At 45.4% G+C, this 20,049-nt stretch overlaps 1 protein-coding gene across 6 annotated transcripts in view; it reads left to right on the top strand.

Annotated features, from left to right (window-relative positions):
- The window catches only part of RERE (arginine-glutamic acid dipeptide repeats), a 204,189-nt gene that overhangs the window by 173,970 nt on the left and 10,170 nt on the right, over window positions 1-20,049 (top strand). For 5 of the 6 annotated variants that reach the window (XM_051786293.1, XM_051786295.1, XM_051786292.1 and 2 more), the window contains 5 exons: window positions 13,919-14,081; window positions 16,229-16,321; window positions 17,058-17,257; window positions 18,537-18,698; window positions 19,856-19,969. In XM_051786293.1, the coding sequence (XP_051642253.1) occupies window positions 13,919-14,081; window positions 16,229-16,321; window positions 17,058-17,257; window positions 18,537-18,698; window positions 19,856-19,969 (732 nt within the window). The remainder of the gene's footprint in view (window positions 1-13,918; window positions 14,082-16,228; window positions 16,322-17,057; window positions 17,258-18,536; window positions 18,699-19,855; window positions 19,970-20,049) is intronic. The other variant, XM_051786296.1, reaches the window with a different exon arrangement.

Consider the following 20,049-nt stretch of genomic DNA (forward strand, 5'->3'; position numbering starts at 1 on the left):
GGGGCTGCACCGTGGCTCTGGCTGCACCAAGTCACTGCTCTCAGGAGGCAGCTGAGGAAGCTCCTGAGGCTCAAGGCCAAGCTGGAGGTGCTGCCCTGGGTCAGGGGGATCCCCACAATCAGTGCAGACCAAGGGATAATGGATTCAGAGCAGCCCTGCAGAGAAGGTGCTGGTGGATGAAAAATGGGATCTGATCCCACAGAAAGCTGGCTCCAGCTCTGTGAAGTTAGTCTTGTATAGAGAGAACTGGCTTAATCTCCTTAATCTTGTTCTTCAGTTGGCCTTCTCTGGCTTGGCTGCTCTGTGAATGGGATAATGCCTGTTCTATAATGGTGCTGTGGGGATCAGACCACTTGAGACTGAGACATTGCTCCAAAGCTTGTAGGAGAAGCTTTGTAAGGACCAGCTTGGAAAGGAAAAAGACAGGAGCTGGGGGATTCACAGAAAGGTTTGTCATGTGATGCCAATGTGACCTTTCTAGGCTGACCTTTTTCTGCAGGTTTGAGGTGATGGTGCACAGAGAAACCCTTCCCAGGAGTTACTGGTGTTCCATGTCTGCAGGAGATGTTCCTCGTGCCCTGCACGTGGTTGTTTGGTGAGCCTGACCCTGAGCCCAAACCCTGGGCTTGGTTCCCAAACAGAAACCTTCCACAGTTAAAAGGACAAATGACAGTGTGCCCCCACCTAAGAACACTTGTGGCATTCTGATTTTCAGACACACGTGGCAGTGAAATCAGCCCCCTGAACATCCATCTCAGGGTATTTTCCAGTCCTGTCACTGGGGCTCTCCATCTTTCTGAAGAATTCAGTTAGGGCATGGTATATTTTGCTGTAGTAAACCAAATGCAGAGTGAAGTGCAGCTTTCTTAATAGATGGAAGCTGTTGAGCTTTATCTAGAACCACAGATTGGTTGGTTTCCAGGGGGAGAAATCTGTTCCAGAAGAGCAAAGTTTAAGGAAGAAAAAAATGCAGTGGGGAATTTTGGTGGCTATTAGGGATGGAAGTGTCCTGCTGAGTCTGGTGTAGCAGGAGCTGTCAGGCAGTGTTTGATACATAACTATTATTATATATGTTTTATATGTCTGATATTGTTGTAAATAATTATGTATATATGTTATATACTGCTATATGATATATATGTTATCATTATATATCACTTTACGTATTGGATTTATAACTATTTATAACTATAGTTATTTATATTTATATAGTTATAATAGTTATATAGACATATATATACACTATTTATATAGTTCTGCATATCTAATAAAGCAGTAAAGGAAGCATCTTAGTTTTCAGGAGATCACTGACGGGGTAAAAATGACATTTTATTGCTCTTTATCAAAACTGTCTCAGTCTGTAGAGGAGCTCAGGAAGGCAGGTAGAGACAACACTAGTCCAGACCTATGAACAGGGAAGTCAACTTGACTTTGTTTGCACAAGGGAATTGAGCTTTTCTTGGGCACTAAAGTGAATGTGGAGGGATGTGTTTGAGGGAGGCAGAAAGGCAGCTCTAAACGAGCTTGTCAGGCTGTTGTAAGGAAACTGTTCCTGAAGTGGCAGGCTGGCAGAGGAGCAGGGCAGTGCTGACAGCTTTCCTGGGATACATGCACTGCTTTCCCCTGGCAGGGAGTGCAGGCCCAGAACACCTGAGGTGTGTTGTCACACAGATCCTGTTCAGGGACAGATCCAACTTCATATTAAAGCTCATCAGGTCTGTAGCCATTTGTTCTTTTGCCAGTGCTGCCCTTCAGCTGTAATGGCTCCTCTGGATAACTGTGCATGGAGCTGCACTTCGGGATAACAGGAATTGTGCAGGGCCAGGGACACGGAGGTGTCTTTTTGGCATCCAGTGGGGCAGAAGCTGAAATGTGCCCAACCTGTGAGCAATAGCTGTGGGAGGGTTCAGTGGCCTGGGGGTGTGAGTCACAGCTCTGAGGCATCTGAGATCTCTGCTCCTGGTGGCAGCTGATTTTTGTGTTGGTGGAAAAATACCGTTGGTTTAATTTCCTTTTTCCTTCACGCTCCCTTCCCGCCCTGCTTACACAGCTCTTCCTCAGCTCAGCCCTGGAGTGGACGTGACAGAAAGGTAACACTGAGCCTGCTGTTCACTGCAATTAACAGCATCAGCCCAGACAATGACACATTTGAATTCAGCTCACTGGGTGAGGGAGCTGTGACAGCCGTGTCACCTGTCCTGCAACACCCCTGCAGTGGACGTGGCCTCGGACAGGGGGACAGGATTCATGGGGCAGCTCATGTCAGCTCTGAGCTCACCCTGGGATGATTTGCAAATCCTCAGGAGTCAGAGCTCTAAGTCGTGCCCCAAATTACTGGTGCCCTTTTTTTCTCTTACTCCTAATTGTGAGGATCAAATTGACTTTCCAGGGGAGCAGTCTGAATTAATCCTTGCTAGAGACACCAGGGCAGAAGAGAACTGTGAAGAGTTAGTGATTTCTTTCACTTCTGAGCTCACTGTGTAGGTATTATAGTGAGCTACAACATTTGGCTCTTTCTAATACTGCTTTACAACTCTTAGCATTGTCTTCTGGTTAAATTTTGCTTGCTAAGGATTTTTTCCTGACAGAAGGAATTTGAGACTGGAGGGAAGCAACAATAACTGAGGGATAAGCAGCTTACGTGGCAGTTCTTTGTGGGTTGGGGGGTGGGAGGTTGCTTGATGTCCTGCTTCAATATTCCTCTTTCCATATATTCCTCTGATAAACAGGAAAACACTTAAATACCCCTCAGCCCTCCATGCTTAATCTAGAAAATCTACTGGTTTAGAGAACTGTTCTCAGAGAGCAGTAAAAGGAAAACAGCTGTTCAGGGACCAGATCTGAGAGGAACCAGGTCTGTTTAAAATCAGGGCTTGATGGCAGGGACTGTGCATGAGAGGGTTTGTTTGCAAGTTGGTTGCCTTGTCCATAACTCAGCCTGAACTGTGGGACAGGCCCCCATCCTCCCTAAACCCCTGTTGGTGCAGTGTGTGAGTTTGCAGTGATAAGCTGGGGGTTGGGATGAGTTCAGTTGATATTTTCCAGGTGTAAAACGGGTGGGTTTCTTCCTCCATCTGGCTCGTTCAGATGTTGGACATCCTGTGCTAGGGATTTTTATTAAGAGGTCAAATTCTGTCTGTCTTCAGCGTGGAGTCAGGGGGGTTGATAGTTTTCATCCTGAAATAACCAGGTATGAGGACTTTTTATTAAAAAAAGACTGAAAATTGTTGTTTCCAGGGGATCACAGCTTCCCATTCCTCATTAGCAGCGAGAAGGTGGTTTTACAAAGTTTATCTCCTGTATAATTGTCAGTATTTTCTGATGGCTGCTGTTTTTTTGTAATGAACTATTAAAGCCCAGCAGCTCCCCCGTGGGTCACGAGCTGCAGAGGGAGGAAGCTGTGTCAGGGGAGGGAGTGCCGACATTTGACAAGCCAGGCTTTGTGTGATCCGGCCCAGATGTGCTTGGAAAACCTGAAACATCTGGCACATGGAAGTGTGGAATGCAGGTCAGTGGTCAGACACATCAGGAGTCCAAAACTGTGCTGCTGGTGGCAAAGTTGCCTTGCTGGTGGTTGTCACAGGGCTGGGTGGAGCTCGAATTCTGATTTTCTATTTAAATAAAAGCAATTAGATCCGACTTTTGAGGAACAAGTGGCTAATTCTTCTTCCCCTTTCAGCCCTTCTTGCCCTACTTAAAAATGGAAAAATCTGACCAAACTTTCAGAATTTCCATGTGCTTCTTTATTGGTTTTTGCTTCCTTGGTTTTGTGGTATGTTGTCATCTCAGTGCCCACTGCCTGCCCAGGAAATTGGGACTGCAGGGAGCAGTGCATATCAGCTGTGTTCTTAATCCAGAGGCAAAATCCCACTCTTCAAAGGAATCAGGGGGAATAAAACCTGTCTGACATCATGGAGATGGACTCCTAGTGGGAATGATAACAGATTCCAGTAATAGAGCATGGCAAGATTTGGGTTGAAAGATGGTAATATAATATATAATGTAATATATTCTGACTTGGGGAAGCCATGAGACAGTTTCATACAAAGAAGCAAACAGAAGCACCAGCTCCAGTTAACAGGAAAACAGTCCTTTTGGCCCATAAAACACTGTAGGATTTACACATTTGACTGTCACAGAGAGGCTGCAGCAACTTGGGGGTTGGAACTTTTTTCCCAGACGGTCCAAGGTGCCCCAGAGGTGTTGAGTGATGATGTGAGTTCAGCCTGAAAGGCTTTGCCCACACGTGGACCAGTGGGTTTAAACTGGGGCTTGGAAAGATAACCAGGAACTTCTCTGTTAAATGCTGGAAGCTCCAGTGGCTCCTCAGGTGAGTTGGGCCAGGAAAGGTGCATTGCAAAGTGAAAGCACTTCACCATGTCAGCACCTCACCTTTTCAGAGCAGTGAGATGTCATCCCTCTGATCCCTGGGGGAATTTCCAGCTGGACTGAAGGGGAGTTCCCTGAGCTTTGGAATGCTTGTCTGATTTAGCTGCTGAGGAGTGGGAATGTGGGGGGGTTATTTTATTGCCCATCCCCAGTATTTTAGTGAGAGAAAACCCAGGAGCCTGAGCTCCAAGTCAGCATTTTCCATCCTCTCTTCAGTTCTGTGTGAGCCTGGGGCAGCCAGGGCAGGGCTGCAGTGATGCAGAGCATTGATTCCAAGTGACAGTTCACTGGGAATGGTTTGTTTTTAACACCAACTTGAGTTATTGCTGTGAATCAGTCGACTAACAGAACAAAAAACCCAGCAGTTACAACTGGAGAAGTGTTTTCTTAACTATAGTTTGATTCCATTTGTAAAATAAATCAGGCAATAAAAAAAATATTTTTAAAGTATAAAAACTTCCTTAATAATCCCAAGTTTCATTTCAGTTCTCAGAAAAACGAATGAGCATCTGTACACCTTACTGAGGTGCAGGGGGATTGAGTTCCCTGCTGAATAGCAGAATTAAATTTTTTAATACTTTGTTTAAATTATGAAAGTAGGAAATTATGAAAGTAGAAAATTATGAAAGTAGGAAATTATGAAAGTAGAAAATTATGAAAGTAGGAAATTATGAAAGTAAGAATTATGAAAGTAGGAAATTATGAAAGTAAAAAAGGGCTGCTGCACTTGTGGTTGAAGTGTCCCTTTCTTGTACCCATACACAGATTGGTCTCTTGTTAATTAAAGCTGACATGCAAACCACAACAACCAGCACCAAAATCCCTTGATGTTTTTTGGATTGGCTTGAATATCTGATTGTACTTGATCTAATTCTCAGCCCCTGTACAGAATCCATAAGGCACAGGAGCTGCTGTGGCTGAAGGTTTCCATTCTCTGGCAGCCATTACACGCTGCCAGCACAAAAAACCCCTGATTTTCCTTAACAGTCCTTTCCCAAGCTCAAAAATGGATTTTCCTCCCAGCCACTGTCATTCAATTATCACCTCAGGAAATGCAGAGATATAACTGATGATCCCTTTAGAACATCCTGCAGTATTTCCACTCCTCCCATCCTTCATCTCCCGCTCTCTCCAGTCATTAGATGTAACGTTGCCGATGTATATTTTATAGGGTGACCCTGACGGCTGTCGCTTTGAGGATGTGCTCAGATAATAAGATTGTGCTTGTAATGAAGGGCAGATAAATAGAAAAATGTTTACAGGATGGAGTGTGGTGGCTGGAACTGCTTTATGGCTTCACGGCTCGCTTCTTTCCAGCACACCCCTGCATGAACCGCTGATGCCTCTGCTTTAAACAGTGAAAATGTGATGTATTTTAGGCTTTGAAAAAGGTAGCATTGGGATGTAGCAGTGAAATGGGTTTTTGTTCCACACCTGAACTCCGGCAATGCACAACCAAGAAACTTAATTATTGAGCTGCTGCAAAAAGAAAGTGCAGTTAAAGGGGATAATGTGTCTGTGTTGGCACCTTCATTGAGAAAATCCTGTTCTCTCTATTGTGCTGCTAAATTCTTATTGTGACAGGAAAAGTGTACGTGGAGTGGGAAAGACATGATCCAGTGCAGACAGTGCCCTGCCCTGAAAGCTTTCCTGAATAGCCTGCATTTCATTTATCTGGGTATTTATCTCACTCTGTCCTGGTGTGTGAGCTCCAGTATTGAGAACTTCTGGTTAACAAGAGGCTGGCAGGGAAAGCAGCTGCAGGTAACAGCTGTGAACCCCAGCACTTTGATGTGGGTTGTAAAATGGAACAGAAGAACTGCTGGCTCAAGAAAACAGCAGCTTCTGCCATCTCAGCAAAGGCATCTCAGCTCTGTTCTTCAGAACCACGTCGTGCTCCGTTCACCTGGTGAATGTGGTCAGGGGTGAAAACATCACACCAGGGCTGGAGAATTGGGCTCTGCAGGAATGGAAGGCCCCCCCTGTGCTGCTGGTTGGGGGGCTGTGCCTGGGCAGAGGTTGGACAGAGGGCTGTGGAAGACGAGAGGTGGAGGGTAAATTTAAATTATTGGAGTTCAGAGTGGTCGAGAGAAATCAAGATTTTTAACCTGCGAAATTTGGGTGATGTAAGTTGGAGAGGGGGAAGCTGAGCAGAAAAGAAACCCTCCACAAATACATGTAAGGCTCTGGGGTTCTTAACTCACACTATTTTGATAACCTCGGGATTGATCAAGCCCCAGAGATCCCCCTGGGAGGTACCTGGTGACCCTGGCAGGGGTTACCCAGTCCTGGAGAACCACCACTGACACTATTAAAGAGTGGCTCTAATAATTAATAATGGATGCAGCCAACAGTCTGTGAGTTCCTGTGGGCATTGGGAGCTCTGTTGATTAACAAAGAGGAGTCTCTGGAGGAAGAAACCGTAATTACAAAAGCTTTCTTTTCATTCTGGCACGAGGTGCAGCTGCAGAGAGGGTCGGCAGCTTTTAACTCTGGCTGAGGCTTAAAACAATGCCCCAGTGTGCTGTGCATTTGTTTTGCAGAACTGTTAAAGCTGGTGCTTAAATCCCTAAAACTGGGAGGGGAAAAAGAATTGTTTGCATAGAGCAGATAGGGAGGGTAAGTTCCATAAAATGTTAATTATCTTATTTCCTACCGGTCTATGCAGCCTTAATTACAAACACTGGAGAAGAGGAACAAATGGGCTACATGAAAATGGTAAGAGAGATGTGGCACAGAGACATGTTACTGGGGGTTTTTTTCCAGGCTTGGACAATGGCATTTGGGTTTCTCTGTGGTTTGCTAAAACCATACAGTGGTAGGAGTGAAGCAGGGATATCCAGCTGTAAGAAAAAGCAGCTTGTATTGAGGGCTAAAGGAAGAGTGAACTGTTAACACTCAGCCAGTACTGTGCTTAATAAGGATGGATAAGCCTGTCCAATAGGCCCGTGTTGGAATTCTGAAGGAATTTCAGAGCCTGTCACTGCTGGAGCTGCTCACAGAGGTTAATCAGCACAATTGTTACTTCCCACACAGGACTGATCTTGGCCAGTTTATAAATCTTCTGTCTCATTGTTTCTCCACGCTATAAAACTTCAAAAGGATGTGCTGAGACTTCATTTGTAAAACTTGATTGACTTTGTCATCAAATGGAAGATGCTGTGCAGTGGTTGAGTGTTGCTGGGGTACTGCAGATAATGCTTGTTTGGCAGGAGAGATTATTTACATCCAGCTTCTGTAGTTCTTTTCCTTTTTTCTCCTGGCTTTGCAATGACTCTTTGCTACTAATGATTGCATTACCGTGTGTCTCACCTCTTCCAGTTCCCATGCATAATTTTTATTGAATAGTTGGGTTTAATTTGCACTCACCCATTATGTTGCAGAATTCGGAGTAGTAGTTAAGAAGGGCAAATATATTTTCTTGGGGGAATTACAGACATGATCTCTGTGTTTAGATAACATGCACAATGAAATTAATTTAGTCTCTTCACTGCTTGAGGAACTTAGGAGTGAAATCTTCAGGCTCCAAGCTTGTTTTAGCCCTCTCAAAAGTGCCACGGTTCTCTAAGGAGCTGTGGCATCCTAGGCCTGTGTCAGCTCTGCAGGTATCATTTGCAGGAGATCAAAGCTTGATCTTCCTCTGGTCTGCAGAGGACTAAGCAGGGTACCAGTACTCATTTAGCAGAAACAATTAGAAAGCACAAAGCTGTGTCTGATTGCGGGTTTTTTCCACAACCAAATGAACTCCAGAAGATGCAGATGGAGCCTCGGCTGGGTTCCCAGGAAATTCTGTGCCTGTTCCTGTATGGGGAGTAAATTGAGAGCATAAAAACCCAAGGAAGTGAGCCTGGGTTTCTTACACACCTGTCTCCTCTTCTGATTCTCACTTGGCCAGCCTGTTTGCCAGGAGTTTGAAATAAAAATTGAAACCAGGGAGCTTAACCTTGCTGTGTGCTGAGCCAGGGAACAGAGTATTAGGGCAGCCAGTCTTCTCCTAAAATTGTAGATAGAGTTCTTAGCAGAGACCATGGAGAGAGGGCTGCACTGCCATCCAAAAGATAACAAATGCCCAGAGGAACTGTGAGGTAAAATGCCTGTACTTCTAAAACATGCCAGAGAACTGAGGCCTGCAGGGTATCCCTTAGAGAGCATCCCACGATTTTTAATGGGGTTTTTTTGTGGTGTTAAGTTAAATATTGCTTGGTTTTTAAAAGCCTCTCTTAAAATCTGGGTAATGTGGTAGATTATGCAGGATTCCTGTGCACCCAAGGTGGACATTAATCAGTGCTACTGAACAAGCTGCTGAGACTTTACTGCTTAATTGGAGCATGTGCAAACCTATTTGTCATGGTTGGCAGAGGCACCCAGACAGGGCTTCATGTTGTGGAGATGCCCAAGTTCAGCCCTTGGAGCTGCACACAGCTGCTCCTCTCTGCCCTGCTGCATTTTGTTTTCAATCCTTTAAACTTGTTCAGACAAGTTCCACATTTTCTCTTGCCTGGGTAGGGGCTCATGAGGAAGAATAGCCATGGAATCCCTAAGGTTGGAAAAGCCCTCTGAGATGGCTGAGTCCAGCTGTTAACCCAGCACAGTCCCCCAGTGCCACATCCACGTGTTCTTGGAGCCCTTGCAGGTTTGGTGATGCCACCACTCCCCTGGGCAGCCCCTTCTCTTGGCAGCTCTGGGGTGTGGGATGTGTGTGATGGAAGGGTCGGGCACCTTCAGTTCTGTCTCCCAGTCCAACAGTGCGTGGCAGTATTTGGGGTCACTCTGTAAAGTTTGGGGAAGCAGCCTGGAGGTGCCAGATGGATACACTGGTCTGTACTGATTCCATACACTTCCCAGTATCCAAAACTCCACGTTCTTGATCCACCCCGTGGCAAACAGGCACTGGAGCAGATGTTGGAGCAAGACACTGTCAAAGCCAGGGATCCAGTGAAGGAGGGAAGGGCTGGAGACTGTTTTTACTGCAGGACTTTAAGGAGCATTAGCTAAATTGAGTTGACTTAATAAAATCTTGATGCATTCCAGAAAGATTGTGAATTCATTAAGGCCACAGCTGGACAATCTGTTCCCCTCTGCTCTGCCGTGGCTGGTTTATAGCCATTGAGGAGCTCTGTCATTTACCTTTTCTGTTTAATTACTGTAAAGCTATTCCCCACCCCCATGATTTTTTTTTTTCTCCCCCCTGGCAGAGCTGGGCTCTGGGGAAATTAAACAGCAATTATTATGTTTGCTCACTCTGTTATACCATAACAGATACTTGAAGGTAAGTTGATGTGTGTGATTGGCTTCCACAGGAGCTGCTGCAGGGCTGTCAGAACCTCTCCAATCCAGAAAGGCACACACAGCCTTAATCCTTTGTTTACCCAAGGCAAGACTAAACACAAACACGGGGCACAGCTCACGGTGTGTATTTTACATTTGAAAACTACCGATAAGAAGTGGGAAGCCAGGACTTGCAGGTTTGCTGGCGCCCCTGGGAGTGTAAAGGTTGGTTGGGGAGGCTGCCCCGGTGCTGTGGGATGTGGTTTGGGGAGCTGGGTTGAGCTGCACAAACACCTGGGTGAAAACAGTGGGAGAGGTCAGAGAAAGGTGCCACATGCCAAGGAATCCATCCCCTACTCGTGCAGGAGTGCTGGGTTAGGGGGGATGAGGGCTGGGGGACACTCAAAGTCTTGTGTCAGCTCTAAATCGCTGAGAAAGTCTCACTGCTGTGTCCTCCTGCAAGAGGGATCTGAACCACGTCTTTCTCTTCAAAAATGATCCCTAGAACGGAGCTAAAAGGAGAATAAAGTGTGACTTTTCTATATGCACCAACGACGTGGGGTGAAATGGCCTTGGCAGGAGATTTTTGTCGTGAGCTCCCGATGTATTTCAGAATTGATGGAAGCTGAACCGTGGTTTTAGTGAAGAACACACCCCCTCTGTCTCGTGAAACTTCAGTGGTGGGAAAGTAGGTGTTCTTGAGGAAACGTGGCATTAGAAGCCTGGATAATGCCTCTCATTTTATATGTTTCCTAAATTGCTTGGGACAGTTAACCAGACGTCTACATGGAAAAATGCAGTTGTGTTTGCAGGAAAAAAAAGGGGGTGGTGCATCAGGTGGAGGTGAGGCTGTTACTGTGAACAGGAAAAGAGATGAATCTTCTGCCCACACAGATGGAAAAGAAAAAGCTGGGCCATGATGGAGCTGATCTGGGAGGGCACTAATAGCATCTTTCTTGGATGTGGCACAGTACAGGAATTAGAGCTGCTTGTTTGAGGGGTCATGTTGGAGTAGATGTGTGGGTCATTTTATTGGGATTTTCCTTCTAACATACTAGATTTATAGGTAAGAAAAGGTACAAGTGGACAATTACAGTGTCAGCAACACAGCTTTCTCTTCCATCATCAGCCAGGTAGTGGTTGCCTCAGTGGTCTCACCCTTCCTTAATTTATCTCATTAGGACGTGTCACTCCAGAATTGAACGAATCTGATGCTGCAGTGAAGGATGGCTCAGTCTGCTTTAACCTGTGTGATTTTAGTGTGCATGGTTTAGCAGTCCCCAGTTCCTGGCACAGAACACTTCAGAGGAGACACACAGCATGGTTAAGGCTCTTTGGTTAGGGCTGTTCCCCGGGATTTTTCTGCTACCCAGAAAATCCGAGGGGGAGCAGCTGCCCCCAGCCCTCCCCCAGCCAGCAGAGCGTCTCTGCTGGCAATTACAGCTCCGAGCTGTGGGATGTGTTGACTGCGAGACCTTGTGGTGAGGTGAGGTGAGATCACCAGGAACAAAATGATCATTACAGGCCATTCATGTCAGCGCGTTCATGCTTTTCTGTTTGCTTGCAAGCAAAACCAGCAGCTAATTTGCAAGGCAGCCTTTTGTCCCGGGGCCTTTGATCAATGCTGGCCTGTGTTAATGTTTCAGGAGGCTATTGATTTCTGCAGCGGCTTTTGTTCCCGAATTTATGTGCCGTGGCTTTCAGCAGCACACACTCTGCATGTTTGATTAAAGTTCATTTGACTTCTTTGCTGGAAGCTGGTTTTTTACTCCCTGTTTGGAGAACCAAAGCTTCCCTGACTTACTCCTTTGTGCTCGAGCTTGTGCCACCCATGCAGCCAGCAGCGAGCTGGGTCTAATCCTGCCAGGCTCACTCCACTCCAGCGTTTAATCCCTTAGGTAGACAATGCCCGTTAGGTAGCCAGGTGGCTAATAAGATCTGGCATGGAATTTGTTCCCTGTGGTACCTGTGTGACCCGTGTGTGACGTTGCCATTCTCTGTGTGCTTCCTCTCTCTTACTTCAGAGTCATTTACTGAGTGTTGTAGCTGTGCAGTCCAACGCTGAATTTGAAGTACAGAACATTCTTTGGTCGTTTGATCTCTCCAGATTTCATAGTTGGGTTAACTGGTTGTTGAATAAATAGACTTTTACTTTGTCTTTATCTGCCTGTGGTTGTGGCTGCGCTTTCAGGAGGGTCTGGGGGTGGGGGGGGAATCCTTGTGATGATGAAGTCAGCGTTTTTAATAAATACACACCATTTCTTTTTTAAAGTTTGGTTTATGATATGAGTTGTTAAACTTCCCTTGGGACCTGATGGCTTTGCAGTGTGTAAATTGAGCTCAAATAGGTTCCCATTCCCTATTTTATGATGGGAGGAGAACAGATTGGTTTGCACTCTGCTGTTGCCAGGTGTCAGAGGACACATTAATTCACTGACATAAAGATGTGGGATTTACTGACTTGCTCCTTGGTGCTGACACCTCAGATTTGATATAAATGAATTTATAGGTTAAAAGTGGCTGGTTTCATTTGCAAGAGCATTGCATAAGCTTTTGTGCAGAGCTGTACCTGCCTCTGGCATGGGGCATATCCCTGTTGGACAAACAGTTGGGCTGGATGGACTTTGAGCCCACTGAGTGCACTCAGTGAAATGGTATTTCTAAAGCAAACACGAGGAACAGGCAGTGGCAGAGCAGGGTGCTGGGGTCAGAACTCCTTGTTCTGTCCCAGTTTGACATAGTTGGGTACTCATTGCCAACCAGTTTTAAATTCTCTTCGAGAAACACTTATTTTTTTAAATATTTTTTTTTAGTAGAGTGTTTGTGCTTCAGAATCGACAGTTGTAAGTAATGTTTTGCCCACTTTCTCCTCTTCCTCACCAGTTACCACTCTGAATACTTGTTACTTTAATATATAATACATTAATATTGTTTAGGTTCCTGGTGAGGATCAGCAGCATCATCCCAGTCTGCAGCAGCTCAGATTAAAAATTATCTATTTCTGCCTGGTGCCCGAAATCACAGTTGTTCTTCTTTCTGGGGTTTCCATTTTTAAAGTAGGCATTGATAAAACTCTTAAGCACGTTAAATATCAGCAGTTAATGTTTAGAACAACATCCTCCTTTTGTCTTTAGGGTGTTTCAGGGGGCCAGGTATTAGTGGTGGCTGTTAATTGCTTGTTTGGGAAGGTTTGGATTCAGGTCTGAGTTAACTCCCTGCTCTGCCCTGAGCAGGGGCTGCAGGATTTCCCCACGGAGGGAGCAGGCTGAGGTTATTTGATCACATAAAAACACGGTTCAAAGGAACCCTTTTTGTGGGCAATTCAGGTATGTTTGTTCTGATGTTGATTTTTTTCAAGAGGCTGGTTAGAACTTCTCCGTTCTTCTCTTGCAACTTGAAAGCAACAACACCTTTTACCTCAGAGGCAGACAAGTCGCCAGGAAATGATGGGGATTCAAAGTAAGAGAAAAGAGATTAAAACCACATGCTGTTCTTTGGTTCAGCATTACATCCTCCAGTTTGAATGGCAGCTGCTCCACTTTTTGAATGTAAGCCAGATTCATTATGCTGTGAAATTATCACTCATTTCTCTAGGTGTGCTCTTTTAACTGCTTAATTAATTTAGATGTGGGCATATATATTCAAATTAAAACACGATTTACTGTAGTAGGGTTGTGTTACGGTTATAGACTTGTTGTTGAACACGTTTTCCTTCTGACTTTCAGCTTCTTAAACAGGAATATTGGACAAATAGCTGTATGTAGAGTGTGGGTTGACAAAATGGCAGTGTCTGTTTGGATTGAGCCTTACTCTTTCTGGAACAGCAGAGGATTTGTAGATTTGTAGCAGTGTTGTGATGTCTGTTCTCAGAACTCAGTGGGAGGTTGTGCCTCTCCTGAGCAGAGCAGAGGTGTCAGGGGATGCTGACAGTGAGACAAGGGCACCCTCTTCTGAATCCCAGGACCAGCAGTGCCTGCAGCATCCAGGTGGAGCCTGGATGTGTGCTTCCCAAACTCTTTCCTTTTCTAGACAAGGAGTGAAAAACCATCCATTTACTTCTTTTCCTCCCTTGCAAAAGCAGACAAAAAATAACGAGGGTTTTTTATTTTCTGTCTTACTGAATAATTCTTTCATCTGGCTGAAGTACCTCGTGATTGTTCCTACAAAAATACGTGTGTGCACGCAGAGAGGCACGAGGGAGGGAGAAAGCTGACGAGTCAGATTTGCATGTCCCTCTAACATACTCCTTCTGTGTTTGCAGGGAGAACTAATCACCTTCTATTACTATTGGAAGAAAACCCCTGAAGCAGCAAGTTCTCGAGCCCACCGTAGGCACCGGAGGCAGGCTGTGTTTCGGAGAATTAAAACTCGAACCGCTTCCACTCCAGTCAACACTCCCTCCAGGCCCCCCTCCAGTGAATTCTGTAAGTGGGAGCTAAAAGCAATGCATTTATCTTTGTCTAAATGCAGGCAGCAACAGCCATGTAATGGTGCTGTACCTTCAAGGGAGCAAGGAAATGGAGTTCAGGCAGTTGCCCTCTCCGGTTCCTGCGCCATTATGCTGGAATGTGGAAGGCGGCTTTGATCACCCAGTGCTTTGTGCAGTTCTTCAACATGAAAGCATCCTGGAAGGATGGAAATATTGCCCTGGTGTTGAATTTCCCTGCTCTTTTCTTGGTGTTGTGCTGTATTTTTAATCCAGGCTTATTACAGTGTCGGGAATTGGGAAGCACAGAAAGAAGGAAGTCCCTTCCATCCTGCCTGGGTGACCCACACCTTGTGCAGGACCTCAGAGTGGGTGCTGTGTCCAGCACTGTCTCAGGGTATCCTGGGAGAACACTGGCCTTGACTGGAGCAGAAGTGTCCAAACAAAGAGTAGTTCCCCAAACAAGCTGCATGTGCTGCACTGCACAGGGTTATGATCAACAACATCCATTTGGAGATAGAAACTTTCATCCTTATATAAAAGGCTTTGTATTAATTACCCTGTGAGGTTTAGAGTCTTTCTGTGGACTAAACCCAGCACGTTTCACGTGCCTTGTAAGGAAGGGGGACTGTGTGGAAGGCAGAATGGGGGGGAGGTGGAGGATGTGGTGATCAGGCAGGACAGAATTCTGGAGAGGGTGGTAGTGAGGTGGTAGGAAAGGGCTGTTAGTTTTTCCTTGCTGAATCGATAGGATTTATTGCTGGTTTCTGTGTGCACAAGAAGTGAGGATCTGGACTCTACAGCTCAATCCAAGATAGTCAGCACATCACAGAGCTTGTGGTTGGAAGGATCTGTCCATATGGATCCGAGTGCAGGATGAGAATAAAAATCAATTCAGTAAAAGAAAGCAAGTCCTAGCCTGGGGTCAGTTTTGCAGTCAGGGTTAAAACACCTGCAGGAATTACTGTGGGGATTATGGTGGTGCTGGTTATTAGATGGGGCCCTGTGTTAATTGAAGGGTAACGAGTTGCTGACAAATGCTGATGGCAGCTACTGCAGAATCCATAAGCTATAATCCATAAACTATAACCTGCATGTACAAAACACCCTCTTGGAACCTTTAGAAAACCAGTGTTCTTGCATCAAGGACTTCTCTTCTAATTAAGGATTAGAACAAAAGAAGCCAGAGGGCTTTCTGCTTGTGACAAATTACAGACCTGTTATGTTGTGAATTTATAGTGGTGGTGCTTGAAAAACGCAGCGCTCTCAGAAAGAAGGGATTTACTCCTGAGTTGCTTAGAAGATAAGATACAGTTTTTGTGGTGTCTGCAGATTTTTGGTGGTTCAGATGCTGCTTTTTTGCTCACAGCCTTTTAATCTGCTAATTTGCTGTGTACTGCTTGCCACAAAGGAAAGGGGCCCTTTCCATGTCCTCCTCTTCTTTGAAACGTGGTTTTGAAATGTGAGTTTGCCACGAGTTGAAGCTCTCTGAGGCTTGAGTAAGGATTGGAAAGCTGGTGGTGTCCTTTAGTGCCTCTCATCCAAAAGAATCACAGCATGTTTTCCAAACAGGTCCATTATATGTAAGCATTGATTCTTCCACCCACAAACACATCTGCTCCTGGTTAAATACAGCCAGTGTCTAACAGAGTGTGACATTGGTCCTCAGCTGGGCTGGAAGGTGAAGTCTGGAAGCAAAATAAAAAACACAAAAGCCACTACAGTGTCTGCTCATTAAATGTAGCAAAGTAGGTTTTAAGTATAGAATACTAGGTTTTAAATTTGAATGTGTTCTAGAGAGAAACCTTGAAAATTGTGTTTTTGGAACACAGCCTCTCCAGCTCCCCAGGAATGACATCTGAATGACAATTTATCTGGAAATGTACCGTGTACTGAGTCAAGTTCTGTGAGTTGTGTCACTTGGCACGTTCCTGGAATCCTCCTTTAACCTGGAGGCTGATGAGGTCTGGCCTTGCCTAGTTTAAAAAATCAGAACTAATGGCCATGCAAGGCAGGGTGGTTGTAGGAAGTCACCAGCTATTTTTATTAATGGTTATTTTAGCCAAGTAAGAGGAAATAGAAAAATCCTGCTGAGTGTTTTATTTTCCATTTTCCTCTTTTTCCCCTTGTTCTTCACTTGTTCAGTGGACCTGAGCTCAGCCAGTGAAGATGACTTTGACAGCGAGGACAGTGAACAGGAGCTGAAGGGCTACGCCTGCCGCCACTGCTTCACCACCAGTATGTCCCAGTTCACTGCTGGTTTTCCCTTCTGCTACCTGTTTCATGGGGGTTCCTTCAAGCAGGAGCAGTCTGTGTGCTTGTACAGCTGTTCAGAAAAAAAAAGTGGGGTTGAATCAGCTAAAATATGCAGCATTCCTCCTTGCAGGGTTAATCAGGCTTTGCCATTGCAAATTAATATTACAGTGACAAAGGAGAACCCTGGGGTAGACATTTATACAGGAATAAATCTCCATAATCCACAATCTATGTAATCAATTTGTGATGTAATGAATCAATATTGGGCTGTGACTGTCACACACACAACTTTATGCTGCACCAAATCTCTTCTGCATCAGCCCCGTTCCTGTGGGTGCTCTGAAGGTTGGTTGATATTTGGGCATGGAAACGTGAGCCCCAAAATAGGGAAGGAAATGAGAGGTTCACAGCTCGCTGCTCTTGCAGAAACCACAGCTTTGGAGAACAACAGCTGCCTGTTAGCTCCCAGGTAGAGCAGATAAGGCTTCTTTCTTTGCTTTCAAAGCTGTAGTTTCTCAAGCAAACAACTAGTTTGTAAACTGAGCGTTGAAGATGTGCACTGGAACGGGACAGAGTTCTCCAGAAACTTCTCCAACTTCATTACCCCTTAGAAAAGCAGCTACTTTTCTAATTGCAGCTTTTTAAATAATCCAGTGTGCTTGTTCTGTGGGGACCTGGTGCTTTTGTGTTGCTGAGCTGTTGCTCTCCTTGCCCCAAGCCTCCAAGGACTGGCACCACGGCGGGCGGGAGAACATCCTGCTGTGCACGGACTGTCGGATTCACTTCAAGAAGTACGGGGAGCTGCCACCCATCGAGAAGCCAGTTGACCCTCCACCCTTTATGTTCAAGCCTGTCAAAGAGGAAGATGATGGACTCAGTGGAAAGCATAGCATGAGGACACGGCGGAGTCGAGGCTCGGTAGGTTTAACCCTCATCCTCTGGCGGAGAAGGGTCAGACTCCTCAACTGACCCTTTCTCCATCGTGCTGGTTCCACAGAACCACACAAAATAATCTCAGTTGGAAGAGACTCCCAAGGATCATCAGGTCCAACTCTTCAGAAGTGAATGGCCCATACAGGGGTTGAACCCATGACCTTGGCATTTTTAGCACCAGCTGAGCTAATCTCACTTGGACTGGGCCTGCTGCTGCATTTCTGTGTGAGCTTTGCTGAGGTTGAGGCTTTCTTTGGAAAAAGGAGCAGAAATGTCTCTGCAAGCTCAGATCAGTTATTTCCATGTTTGTAATGACTGGCAGTGGACTGGCATCGTAAGGGGGCACTTGACAGTGTGTTAGAGATTCTGTTCTAGTACGTGTCCTCCTTCCAGCTGGATCCTGTCAGAGTTAAGCCCTTGGGAAGAGTTTTAAAAAATTAGATGCTGTTCATGTGGTCTCCTCATATTACTGGAGTTCAGATCTCTTCCCTGCAGAGAGCTCTGTTTTGCCTCTGTGATTGGTGTGCCCTGTCCCTGAGTTGTTACTCAGGGTGGAACGCTGGGAGCCTTCCTGTGAGCAAATCACTTGGGAGAGCTCTGACAGCAACTCTGGCTAATTTGATCTTTGATTTGGATTTGGCTGATTGAAAGCAGCAGATAGATTTCTTTTCCTTACCCTCCCCTCCCTGTCTTTGTGATCATGATGATATGACCATTGATTCTAAATCTCTTGTGAGGCTCCGCTCTCGGGTAATGTTGGCTCATTGCTTTTATGGTAGCCAGTCATCCAGAAAAACTGCCAAACTGGGAGGGAAACAGCATGAATTATTGAAATAAACTTGACTGTGGCCCCTTTTTACATACTAGGAGCACACAAACTGGGGGTTTAGAACCTGGGCTTGACTGCTTGGATGCCAACAGATAGACTATTTTTAGTGGAACGTGGGGATCCTCTCCTGTCTCATTCACTCCTGTGTGTAGGCAGACTTGCAAATGTGCATTGAAACATCTTTCTAACCTTACTTCTGACAGACAGTACTAAATTAAATAATCAGCACTTACTGGTTTTGAGTAGACAAATGAAGGATTTGCCTCCTTTGAAGTCCAGATGGGCTTTCAAGGAGAAGTTGTAACAGCGCTCCTGGTTTTTGGTTCTCGAGCTCTTGGCACGAGCGCTTCGTGCACGCCCCTGCTGTGAGGCAGAGGAAATCCAAGAGGTTGGGCAGATTCTGACTTGGATCCACTTGTCTGTGTTGAACCCCAGATGTCTACACTACGCAGTGGTCGGAAGAAGCAGCCAGCCAGCCCCGATGGTAGAGCCTCCCCCATCACCGAGGACATCAGGTCCAGCGGCCGCAACTCGCCCAGCGCCGCCAGCACCTCCAGCAACGACAGCAAGGCAGACTCGGTGAAAAAATCCACCAAGGTAACCTTTTCCCACGCCTTTTGTGTGTTAGGACAGCACACCTGAGGCCTCTCAGTCAGACACACGAGGCTGCAGGAGGCTGGAGAATCTCCCCGTGACCCAGAAATTCCTGCTTGTGTGGATAAGCAGAGAATGTCCCGGTGCAGCTGAGCTGCTGCTGAGTTCCTGTGCAGACCATTCAGATATCCCCACATAACCTTTCTGCTCTCACGAGAAATTAATCCTCCCATTTCAGATGCAAATGCAGGCATTAAGCTCAGGGAGGTAATACAGCTCAGAAATGCTGTATTTGAGACAAGTAGACAGTTTGGGGTTTTTTTAAGGATTTTTTTTTTTTTAAGCAGTACTTAGTCTTTGTTTACAAAGGAATTTGAATGTGTGGTAATTGAGGCTACTTCTGTTACTGTTTTTCTGGAGGTGTATTTGTTTGATTTTTCAGAGCAAAGCTGACAGTTGATTCTGTTTCAATGAATAAATGTCTTTCCGAGGGAGTTCTAAAGAAACAAAAGCCACATGAAACAGCAAGACTTGCCACTAAGCAAAAAAGTAGCGAGTTAAAAATAAATATTTTTAAAAAAAGAGTCAAAACTGGAGTATGGAGCAGGTTTTCACATTATAAAACTGAAAACCTGGCAGAATTTGAAGTTAGTTAGGTTAGGTAATTATGTGATGTATAAAGCTGTCCCAGGCCACGAAAGAAGGCAGTAGTCTTATAATAGCTATAGCCCTGTATTTGAGGGGATCTAAAAATATTCCTCTCAAAATATCAGGAGTAAAGCAGGACTTTAATGAGGCTTATCTTGTGCCTGTCTCCTGCAGAAATTCTCGTTGCATCCTCTGTTAACAGCTGGTGTTGGGCTCTGTTAGAAGAGTAACCTGGGCCAGTTGATCTGCCATGAGTTCCTGGTGGACTTGGTCCTGCACAGCTCTTTAAAATACCCCTTGCTAAGAGGAATGCTTTATTCACTCCTTTTTCCTGTTAGCTTGATGCCTGTTGGGTTGTTGTTAAATACTGACTATCTCAGCTTCTGAGTTCTCCTGCTCCATAGGAACCCTTCTCCTGTATTTGTGTTAAATATGGTATCACAGGCATACACTCAATTTACTTTTGCATTTACACCACTGGTAACTGCTGTGTTCTGCTTCCCTTGTGGCAGAAGATAAAAGAAGAGGTGTCTTCTCCTCTCAAGAACTCCAAGAGGCAGCGGGAAAAGGCAGCGTCAGACACAGAGGAACCTGACAGGTCCAATGCCAAAAAATCCAAAACTCAAGTGAGTCCCACAGAGGAATATTTCCTCTTAGGAGAATGGTTTGAGAGGGTGGGGGGTGGTTGCAAACCTGGTAACAAACC

This window comes from Manacus candei, unplaced genomic scaffold (genome assembly GCF_025592945.1).
Source record: "Manacus candei isolate 608988 ecotype Guabito, Panama unplaced genomic scaffold, ASM2559294v1 h1tg000022l, whole genome shotgun sequence".
In the NCBI taxonomy this organism is placed as follows: domain Eukaryota; kingdom Metazoa; phylum Chordata; class Aves; order Passeriformes; family Pipridae; genus Manacus; species Manacus candei.